Genomic DNA, 12,230 nt, shown 5'->3' with positions numbered 1-12,230 from the left:
GAAACCATGAAGTTGCCTATCTGTCACTCACTTGACGTTGTGTCGATGTAGTGACACTAGGGATCCCTATACGAAACGCCACAATTGGATGAACTGTGTTACGTGAACTGGCGGTGTGTGGTGGGCAGACTACTGTGTGCCTCATAGCCAGCACACCAGGTCAACACGTAACCTCCCCCAACATAGTTATGAGTGTCGAGTGGCCCTTTTTGGGGACAAGTCGGCTACCCAAAAGATAGAGACAGGCTTAACCTTAACGTGGCCTCTTTTCCCCTTCTTTTTTTCCACTCCCTAAAAAGGAAGGGGGATTATCTGACTGGGCCGCCAGGTCTAGTCGGGGGGTGTCCCTCCCAAGGGGAAGACACAGCGGAGACCACACCTCGCCCAAAGAGAGGGTGGGATATTTAAGTGGAAAAATATGTCACACGGTCTTTCCAACCATGTGGAGAGTCTTCAAGGTAGATCCTGCCGAATGGGGGAGGAGTTACTACAAACATGTAGACTGGGGCAGAGGGGCTCTGCCCAAGGAAGACACAGTTTGCCAACAGGGAAATTAATTAGTGGAAGAAATACACTATATTGCCAAAAGTATTCGCTCACCCATCCAAATAGTTGAATTCAGGTGTTCCAATCACTTCCATGGCCACAGGTGTATAAAATGAAGCACCTAGGCATGCAGACTGCTTCTACAAACATTTGTGAAAGAATGGGCCGCTCTCAGGAGCTCAGTGAATTCCAGCGTGGTACTGGGATAGGATGCCACCTGTGCAACAAGTCCAGTCGTGAAATTTCCTCGCTACTAAATATTCCACAGTCAACTGTCAGTGGTATTATAACAATGTGGAAGCGATTGGGAATGACAGCAACTCAGCCACGAAGTGGTAGGCCACGTAAAATGACAGAGCGGGGTCAGCGGATGCTGAGGCGCATAGTGCGCAGAGTCAATCGCTACAGACCTCCAAAGTTCATGCGGCCTTCAGATTAGCTCAAGAACAGTGCATAGAGAGCTTCATGGAATGGGTTTCCATGGCCGAGCAGCTGCATCCAAGCCATACATCACCAAGTGCAATGCAAAGCATCGGATGCAGTGGTGTAAAGCACGCCGCCACTGGACTCTAGAGCAGTGGAGACACGTCCTCTGGAGTGACGAATCACGCTTCTCCATCTGGCAATCTGATGGACGAGTCTGGGTTTGGCAGTTGCCAGGAGAATGGTACTTGTCTGACTGCATTGTGCCAACTGTGAATTTTGGTGGAAGGGGGATTATGGTGTGGGGTTGTTTTTCAGGAGCTGGGCTTGGCCCTTAGTTCCAGTGAAAGGAACTCTGAATGCTTCAGCATGCCAAGAGATTTTGGACAATTCCATGCTCCCAACTTTGTGGGAACAGTTTGGGGATGGCCCCTTCCTGTTCCAACATGACTGCGCACCAGTGCACAAAGCAAGGTCCATAAAGACATGGATGAGCGAGTTTGGTGTGGAAGAACTTGACTGGCCTGAACAGAGTCCTGACCTCAACCCGATAGAGCACCTTTGGGATGAATTAGAGCAAAGACTGCGAGCCAGGCCTTCTCGTCCAACATCAGTGTCTGACCTCACAAATGCGCTTCTGGAAGAATGGTCAAAAATTCCCATAAACACACTCCTAAACCTTGTGGAAAGCCTTCCCAGAAGAGTTGAAGCTGTTATAGCTGCAAAGGGTGGGCTGACATCATATTAAACCCTATAGATTAAGAATGGGATGTCACTTAAGTTCATATGCGTCTAAAGGCAGATGAGCGAATACTTTTGGCAATATAGTGTATAATCGCATGGGGTTAGCCTTACAGGGAACCGCCACATGCGGAGCACCTACCCCAGAACAGGGCTCTTAGTAAGCGCGTGTACTGGGCCGGCAGCGAATCTCTCCGAAAACTCGACTGCCACAGGGCTTGGAGGAAGTCAACCAGGGAACAAAGTTTGTGAACACTACTGGGAATTAATGGCGCTATGTGCAAGCGATACACCCGGCCAGCTATCCCGGGCTTATCCGCTTGTGTTGCGTGCCACTACCGGGGACGAAACCGGTTCCACCCGGAGATTGTAGAACCTTGCACAGGTGTTGGGTGTTGCCCAGCCCACTGCTCTGCAAATGTCTGTTAGAGAGGCACCCCTGGCCAGGGCCCAAGGAGCCGCTACACCCCTGGTAGAATGGGCTTGTAGCCATACCGGGGGTAGCATGTCCTGGGCGACATATGCCATAGTTATGGCGTCAATGAGCCAGTGGGCGATCCTCTGCTTGGAGACAGCGCTTCCTTTCCGCTGTGCACCAAAGCAGACAAAGAGCTGCTCAGAGAATCTAAAGCTCTGTGTGACCATCCACGAATGCTGTCTCCGCATGAGCAGTGCCCAGACACGAAAGACAGTGATTGTGACCGTCAGAAGGCGAGAGATAACGAGCGCAACCAGGAATAACACACAGTCGGAAAAGCATCTTTAGAAAGACGTGTCTTTAAAAAGACGTTCCGTGTGTGCCACTCTTTTAGAGAAATATACTCTTTTATTTCTGCCGAAGCGCCCAGAGGCATTCTCTGCAGTGCACCAGTGTAGAGGGGGGAGAAGCCGCTGAAATGCACTGTCAGATCCAGCAGAGGTGAATGAACAGTCCTGGGAATTCAGCTCAGTGAGCATGACTGTTCGGCTCCGAAGAGAAAATCTGAATGAGTGGTTGCATACCAGCTCCTTTTATACCCGTATGTCCGGGGAAGTGGCATGCAAATACCACTCGCCAATTTTCATTGGCCTTTTATCAAAGACCAGAGGTGTCTCGGGCTGCCAAGAGTGACCCCTAGTGTCACTACATCAACACAACGTCGAGTGAGTGACAGATAGGGAACTGACCGTAGAAGACAGTTTACAGTATTGCTCACTATAGCATCACTTTTAAAAAGAATAATGACTCTGCCAATATGTAAGATGATGGAATGTTCTAGAGAAACTACAGAAATTTGTAAATAACCAAAGACACAAGAACGGATTTGTCTGTAAGCATGACAACATCTAGTTATGGACTATGACATCTGTTGTGTTCATTTGATTTTACACCAGTGTAAAACATTTCATGATGAGCGAAAATAAATCATGGCATTTGTGGTTTAGCATTACCATCAATGTGTCTGCCTTTGAAAATGCATACTGTATATTGCCAGGGCTGGCCCGTGGAATTGTCGGGCCCTAGGAGAGATTATGAAAATGAGCCCCACTGGTGTAAGAATGGTCACAACGTTAAAACCATACAACCACTGCAAGCATGACCAGTTTACAGACAGACCTGTTAACTCTCAGCAGCACCATACTTGTTATACAGTAAATAAAGATATCAAGATATGTAATATGCTAATGTGTTTGTTGCTAGCTAGCAACAAGCTGCAAGGTTCAATAGGGTTATTTAAACAGATCAAATGTTAGTAAGGTTAACTCAATTAATTTACTGTAGGTTTTCGCTGCACAAAATATTTGAGTAGAGCCTACATTTTAATTTCATATCAAAGAAACAAATTATCATTGTGTGGAACCAATGTCCACAATTGAATTAATTTAAACTAACAATTTTATGAAGTGTAAGTTAAAACATATAAGAATATAATAGAGAAAGTGTATATTTTAGGTGTTATGACTGGTTAGTTTTTCATCATTTTTAATCACCTTTCAGAATGGTTTTAAAATAGTTTTTACATTTCAAGCTTAAACAACCTTTTTCAAATGGTTTTAGCTTGAAATTTGGAATGGCTTGAACTTTCATGTCAACTACCCACATAACAATGTGTAAATGTTTATTTAGTGCAAAGAATTTATATTATAAATAACATGTAATCATTTAAATAGGGCAGACACATAGAAACACAACAACACCTCAAAATATATTTAAAATTAAACAATTGTTAGTCATAATCTACTCATACCTCTTAGAGAGCAAATCTTTGTAGACAGGTTAGTATGATTAATGTGCAGATTATTGGCTCATCTTTTCACTCTGTGTGACTTTTTTTTATTCTTTATGTCGGCAGTGTATGAATTAGTTGCCCAGATTATTCTTGAAAAAACATGACAAGCGCTTTTGGTGACAAGCGCCTTTGTAATGCACCAAAAGTACATTAAACACAGTAAGCCTCTCAAGTAGCCGCAAAAATCTTTTACATTACTTTTGTTTCTGTATCTGTGTCAAACATGAGCACTTCAGAGCAAGATGTGGCATCTGTGAACGGTTATACTGTGATAGATACTCGAGGTCCCAGCAATGCACTGTGGCATGAATACATTATGCAGATTACTGTGTTACTGTTTATTGTTTCACTGTTTTCTGTTTTTATTTCTGCTGCTGTTGTTGTATTTGTCATCATTTTTAGTTATTTGTTATTTGGTGATTATTGAGAGCTCATCTTTTACTTACAGTAATATGTTGTTTTTGGTTTTCACTGCCATTGTGTTTTGTGTGTTAAATAATGAGGTCCATGCGTTTCTGTGATTTTATTAACTGTCATTAAAAGAATGTTCTTTTACTGTGAGAAATTCGTGATTTAAAAAAAAATAAAAAAAATCCACTTTTATGTTCCACATTAAAAACAATAATAATAAAAAATAATATATATGACAGAATGACTGCTCATAGTTTCCGGACACACATAATTTGGAAAATGTTATTAGTACTCTTTGTGTGATTTCTACAAACTGAATGGCTATGCATTCTGTGAATTGTAAACTTATGGCATATTGTATGACTATTTACACTATCTTTGCTATGCACAGCGGTACTCCCTATTACAATTACACAACCTGAACTGTTGCTTGATTCTATAATGTATGTCACCTGCAGGGCTGTCGGAATTGTTTGACACTCGCATTATAACAATAGCATCTCTATGTGCTGGAATTAATTGACAGGTCAGACATCCGTTATCATCATGTACCATCAATGGTTTTAGCCTTGACATCTTAAAACCTTTAGTGAAAAATAAATATTACGGTGATCTTGGAAACAAGTGTGTTGCTCTCGATCACTAATGGTAAATGATTTGCTGCTTAGACTTATAAAAATCATAACAGCCAGGATATTCTTTTGCTTGCTACAAATATGTAATGTCTTCATGGAACGTAACCTGCTCAACCCATCTGGATACATTTACCTACCAAAGCCCTGACTGAAGAACAAGTATGTTTGTGATCAAGGCCATAAAACTGCACTGGTTGACTTTCATGACATCACATATTTTGGATATTTAAGCAACATCACACGAGTAAGAGTGCTGTTGTTCTGAAAATCAGCATGGCTGTGATTGGTCTAGGCACGAGCAGGGTTGGGGAGTAATGCAATACATGTAAAGGTGTTACTTATTTAAAATAAAAAAATATTAGTAACTGTATTACATTACAGTTACAATTAGGCCTCACGGTTATTAAATAATTGTCTGATCGCAGTTATACTTCAATTTCCAACCACATTTTAATGCCAAAATAAGGGAATTTTAAGGGATAGTGAACGCAAAGCGCTCCGGCTTCACTTTAAATAGTCGTGTAATGGCAAATGTTCCTGGCCACGCAGTGTTAATGACAAACAGTGACACAGAGGAGGAGACACATTTCTGTGGAGTGATAAAATGAAATTAATCTCAAAGGTTTTGCTTCATGAGAAATAAGGGCTTGTTAGCTCTATTCCCATGAATGTACATGGTGCTTCAAGGTAATTCAAAGAATACTATGGTACTACTATGGTACGTCACTATATAACAACCTTATTCGAATACCACTGTATTAACATGGTGCTCCCAAGTAATGGTACATGTAAAAAAAAAACATGGTAGTGCCATGGTACTTTTTTGATGTGTTTTCGTGTAGGCTACTAAGTCTTTTGATACTGCAGTGCCATTCAAGCTGTACACGTGCTGAATTTTATAAAGACGTTCTTCATGACTGGCAAATGATATGATGCATTTGCAGGTTTGGTTTCCATTGATAGTGGATCCACTGTAACCAACGTTATATTTATTTTCCGTATTTTAAAATATTCCGCGAGCATGTTGGCAAGTGAGAGCACGCACCAAATGATTCAGCAGCGCACATGTGAGCTTTCTAAATCATTCAGATTGAATCGCGAACCGATTCAGACCGTTTTGCTAAAACGTGTGACCAATTAATTGCAAAGAACCGACTCAGATGAGCAATTCATTTGTGAGTCGGACATATTTAGTTCTGATTCAAAACTGGTGATAGTAAACATTGGTGTGATGTATGATGTAGCGGTGTAGCTTTTGTCAAAGCTACGTGCTACCGAATAAAAAATATAGCTTCGCTACTAAAAAGCTACTTGATTTAAAAACAATGAAGTGTACTCAGAAATGTTAATAATTTAAGTTAAACTTAAAACGTTAAGTTAATAGCTTCACTTTTTGTAGAGAAGCTACTGCCCATCACTGCATATACCCCTATTTTATCATTTGATTTATATATTTGAAGTTAAATATGTAAAAATGACTAAGAAATATGACAATTTATATGACAATTAATCGTGAAAGCCCTAAAAGAAACAATTAATCGTCATAATTGCAATTATTTGTTTGACAATTAATTGTCAACTAAATTTCATAACCAAATTTATATATTCCAATTTTTTTTGCCACAGAAAGTGGGGAAAAACAATAGTGAAGTTTCAGAAAGTGAAGAAACGGATACTGCATTATTTGTATTAATGCTTATTTATCACAGAAATTTAAGCTTTAAATTTCCCAGCCCTAATAATACTGTAATATAATAATATGGTATTATATATGCTCCCATACAGTATATGCTATGTGTAGTATATATAGTAGAAAAAAAACATATAATCTACAGTAAATGAAAAATAAATGTGGCTGGTAAATTTGGGCATTCAACATTTTTATAGAAAACAAGTGAAAAAATCTTCCAGTACTGAAGAAGTAATCCAAAGTATTTAGATTACGTTACTGACCTAATGGAATACGTTAAAAAATAGTGGAATACATTTAAAAGTAACCCTCCCAACCCTAGGACCAAGGCTGCAAGTAATCATAGCCGTACTGATATTCATACCAACAGCATTATTGCGAGCATAATAAAAGCACTGCCCCTCAAAATGTCTGTGCATGGCCCTGTGTCCAGTGTAGACAGAATGTTAGTCAACATAGGCCTATTTTCAGTCACAATTTTTCAGTTTTTTGCATACCTTTTTATTTGGAAGCTTCTTTGACATGGCAATAAATTATGGTTGCGCACAGCACAAGAAAGTTGTCAATTAGTCACTTAGTTTAAAAAACATTTTATTCTGATTCTTTGCTGTAAATCATCCACTGATTTAAGACTGCCTGCTCTGTCTGTAGCTGGACATGCCCCACTGTTCATCGTAGCCTCAGGTAAAGATAGAAATACGGCTGCAGGAAGGGAAACTTTCCTGACTTGTGTTCAAAGACTAACACCTTCTCTTCGGAGCTCTGAAGGTACAGATTGCTGACGCCCCAACCCCCAAGATGAAAATAATAAATTTGATTGGTCAGATTTTCTGTCACTCTGCTAATTCAAATAAATTACTGAACCCTCTAAAATTTCCTGTGAAGGGGTATCAACATAGAGCTGCAGCGCGATAATGAGCAGTTTTGATTAGTTGCCACAGGTTCGCTTACACTGCGTCAAACAGGAACAATGCGAAAATATTTATGGTCTACATTACAAGTTGTTTTTGAAGTTGTATATTTATATATTTTAATGCATTTATTTATTTAAAGCACATAAATTGTTAAATAAACAGGGGAAAGAACATTTCATAATTTGAATAACTTTTCTGTCTCAGTTTATTCCATCACTTCTCTGAATGGTTTGAAGGGGCTGACTGAACGCTACTGCATCATATACATATATCGTAGCAGTAGTGTTTAGACAATAAAAAAGTGGCTTAAAAGTCCAAATATTGTTTGTTTTATTTCCATATCACTGAACATAATCCTATCATTGGCCTACTTCCATCTGTGTTATTTTTTATTGCTGGTCTATGTACCCTTGCTCACTCATCGTGTCTAGTTAGTTTTCAGCATCTCTAGTTATAAGTGCTGTGTTTTTCGGACACGGTGTCAAGTTAATCATAGTTTGAAACGTTGAAAACTCATCTCGGGATCCCTCCACTATGCTGTTTTTAGATCAGGAAGGCTGTGCTGCCTGCTCTTGTTGGATTGATGAGGCATGTGGCCTGGTGGTACATCAAGCTTAAATTGCTATGATGGTTGCAACATTCCTTTTTACAGAAATGATGTACGGGTCGGGGGGCATGATTTACTGTGTTTTTTTTTTTTGTGTGTGTGTGTTTTTTTATGCATTATTTTTCATATAATTAGTTGCACTTAATTCAATTGTTAAATTGACAGCCCTAATTAATATTATTAACTTACACATAAACAATCTATTGACACAGAATGCTTTCACCAACAATTATTTATAGTAGAAACACATACATAAAATTTTAATAATTTATTAAATTAATAGAGAGAAACCCATTTTGTGGCAGATGGGATCATTATGCTGCCCTGCAAAGGAAAAACGCTTTAACTACGTATTTGGTAAAAATTGGATTATGACTGAAATCTGGCCTTTTAAGACTATGATCTGTACAATATTCATATTCACAGAAAACAGGGTAAAACTATTTTATAATCCACATTTGGTTGGCCAATCAAAAAACTTTGAAGCCATTTTTCTCAGTTAGAGTGTTGTCGTAGTTAATGCATCTTTTCCTTGTACAGTAGAATGGTATGTTCATTTATGTTCATTTTCTGCATGGATATAAATGTTCACCTGTTTTTCCTCCTTTGTCTCCACGCTCTCCTTTCTCTCCTTTCTGTCCTCTTTCTCCTCGCTCACCTGCGGGATGAAGCACACAGTTATATTCTTCTTTCATATGCCCATTTGTGAACAGCACATTTGACTGTGTATTCCCAAACATCTTAAATTACATTAAAGAGGACAAAACACAAAGAACTACATTTTAATGTATCTTTTAAGGTAAAAGAGCTTGAAGTATTATGAAAACATTCTATAACTCTCAGAACTCAAGACCATCTCCCTAGTCCAAAAAGAGCATTTCTTGAAACTAAGCTGCAAAAACATCTAGTTCTGAACATGATCTTACATGTTTACTTGTCATTAGTGCCTATTAGATGTTCTGAAACTTCCGAACAGCCAGTTACAGTGAAGTGATGAAAAGTTTTAATGGACAATAGGTAGTGCCTAATTTAAAGTTTAAAAAATACTCTTAAAAAGTAATCTATGCTACTTGGGTGTATTTCAGGTTTTCTGAAGGCATACGATGTATTTGGGTGAGAAACAACCCGAAATGTAAGTAATTTTTCCACCAAGAATCTTGACGCATGTTGCGCTTTCCTTTTCCTGTAGCACTACTAATAGCACTTTGTGCAAGCGGCTTCAGAGACATGAGTTCTGGTCCAGTGGAAACCAGGAAGTAATTACGTTCAAGTAAACAATGATGAGCGAGATTGGAGGTAGCATTTTCCCTGTAAGATTAAATTTGTACTCCACTGATGGTTAGGTTTAGGGTTGGGGTTTGTGTTAAGGCGCAGTCACACATACCTTGCACAGCAAAATTCCACAAGTGAAATAGAGTAATCTCAATAGGAATCTGCGCGATCGTAAATTTCAGTCAGGTGGCAAATAATTTCCTCTCGTGAATTTCACATGGAGTTCAAGTTTGGTGAACTTTGTGGCGAATTTTGCCGCGTTGACCAATAGGAAGTTGCTTGGTTTGACAGTGACCTCTGAGTGGGAGGTGCTTCGTACACAGCAACACTGAATATTCACAATGGACAAGGATATAATTTTAGCAGCGAGCTTCTTTTCAACTTCACTCTGCCAGAGTATGAAGTGCAGCATTAAAAAGAGGCTGCTTGGAAGTTTTTTTTTGGGGGGGGGGCGGTGATTTCACATGTGCTTAGCATCTGCCTAAGCCAATTTCGCAGTGCAAAGGTACATGCGACCTCACCTTTAGAGTGTATGGTTAATAAAATATACATTCCCACTGTTACATCATTTATAAGTAAAAGCAACTAGTGTTACAACTTACTATTGCCACCACTCTGTGGACATTTCACCTGAAAACAGAAGCTCACAACAACACTTCTAGCTTCAGCTACTGCGGGCAGTGTTTCGACAGCACTGGTAATCTCTATTCTTCTTCCTTCCCAAGCTAGGGTTAACAGCCATCAGCATTTTATATCAATGAATATATACAGTATATTCCACAGATTTCTGAAAAATTGCAATTCCCATTCAACGAATCTGCGAGAACATCAAGAAAATGATTCATGTGCACATCCCCAGATAACACGATCCACAGTTGATCCATAAAAACAGTTTTGACTATGTTAGCTGTAGTCGACTAGTCTGTGTAACCCCTAATATTTAAATCATTTGTACTATTAACAAGTATTTACATTGATTTGTAGAACAAGTGCTAAACCAGTACTGTCTCTTTAAGAATAGCGGCAGTTCAGCGAGCATCTCACAGAAGTGTTTGAGCTGTATTAACTAGAGTGACTAAACTCCCAGGTTACTCTCACGTGATCCTGAGACCCCGACCGGGCTATGTGCCCAAGTTTCCCATGACCCCTTTTAGGGATCAGGTGGTGAACCTGCAAGCATTGCCCCAGGAGGAGGCAGACCCAGCCTTGGCGTTGCTGTGTCCGGTGCGAGCTTTACGCATCTATTTGGATCACACGCAGAGCTTTAGAAGCTCCGAGCAGCTCTTTGTCTGCTTTGGTGGACAGTGGAAAGGAAGCACTGTCTCCAAACAGAGGATCGCCCACTGGGTCATTGACGCCATCGCTATGGCATATCAAGCTCAGGAAGTGCCACCCCCTGCGGGGTTACAAGCCCACTCTACCAGGAGTGTGGCAGCCTCCTGGGCCCTGGCCAGTGGCACCTCTTTGGCAGACATCTGTAGCGGGCTGGGCAACACCCAACACCTTTGCGAGGTTCTACAATCTCCGGGTTGAGTCGGTTTCATCCCGTGTAGTGGTGTACCGCTTGCGCATAGCGCCTTTCCCCTCCCTTAAGGGGAAGACATGCGCTGTTGACTCCCAGTAGTGTTCACAGACTGTGATCCCTGGATGACTTCCTCCTTAGCCCTGTGGCAGTCAAGTTTGCGGAGAAACTCGCTGCCGGCTCAGTAAGTGCGCTGGTAAGGCCCTGTACTGAGGTAGGTGCTCCGCATGCGATGGTTCCCCATAGGTAACCCCATGTGTTATATCTTCTGTAAAATCGTTTCCCTCTTGGTAAACTACATCTTCCTTGAGCAGAGGGCCCTCTGCTCCAGTTGCCATGCTTGTAGAAACTCCTCCCCCCTTGGGTAGGACCTACCATGTGAATCTCCACATGCCATACTTCCGACAAGACTCGGTAAGACCATGTGATGTATTTCCACTTGAATCTTTTTCCTAAGAAGGGCCAAAAATGAAATTTGATTGCGGGCCATGGGTCAAAAGAGAACATTGCATTATAACAAACTAAGGGCCTCAAATTAATTTCTGGAAATGGGGGCGGGGCGGCTGTTTGTCAGTTAAATTAACAGCCTACAAAACTAATGCACCGGAGTAGATGACAGCATTTCTCCAGATTTGGAATGAGGAGCTTGTAAAAAAAAAACTTAGCGACTCCTTGCCAATTTAAAAAAACAATGAACATTAATCAGAGATTCATACAACAAAAGAGGTTAATGTTCTGTAAAATTATTATTGTATCATTAATAATGTTTTAGTCAACATCAAAACTTTTTAACACATCCATATATTATTTTTGTTAATATTATTATTAACGTCATGGTTACTTGTGTAACCTCCATTCCCTGATGGAGGGAACAAGACGTTGTGTCGATGTAGTGACACTAGGGGTCACCCTTGGGAGCCCGAGACACCTCTGGTCTTTGATAAAAGGCCAATGAAAATTCACGAGTGGTATTTGCATGCCACTCCCCCGCACATACGGGTATAAAAGGAGCTAGTATACAACCACTCATTGTGTCGATGTAGTGACACTAGGGGTCCCTATACGAAACGCCACAATTGGCTGAATTGTGTTACGTGAACTGGTGGTGTGTGGTGGGCAGACAACTGTGTGCCTCATAGGCAGCACACCAGGTCGACACGTAACCTCCCCCAACATAGTTATGAGTGTCGAACGGCCCT

At 40.6% G+C, this 12,230-nt stretch overlaps 1 protein-coding gene across 2 annotated transcripts in view; it reads right to left on the bottom strand.

The window, feature by feature from the left end:
• The window catches only part of scara5 (scavenger receptor class A, member 5 (putative)), a 159,638-nt gene that overhangs the window by 29,627 nt on the left and 117,781 nt on the right, over positions 1 to 12,230 (bottom strand). For both annotated transcript variants that reach the window (XM_051644861.1, XM_051644862.1), the window contains exon 8: positions 8,830 to 8,895. In XM_051644861.1, coding sequence (XP_051500821.1) covers positions 8,830 to 8,895 — 66 coding nt within the window. The remainder of the gene's footprint in view (positions 1 to 8,829; positions 8,896 to 12,230) is intronic.

This window comes from Myxocyprinus asiaticus, chromosome 19, assembly GCF_019703515.2.
Source record: "Myxocyprinus asiaticus isolate MX2 ecotype Aquarium Trade chromosome 19, UBuf_Myxa_2, whole genome shotgun sequence".
Classification (NCBI taxonomy): Eukaryota; Metazoa; Chordata; class Actinopteri; order Cypriniformes; family Catostomidae; genus Myxocyprinus; species Myxocyprinus asiaticus.
This window is presented reverse-complemented; position numbering and strand designations above follow the sequence as displayed.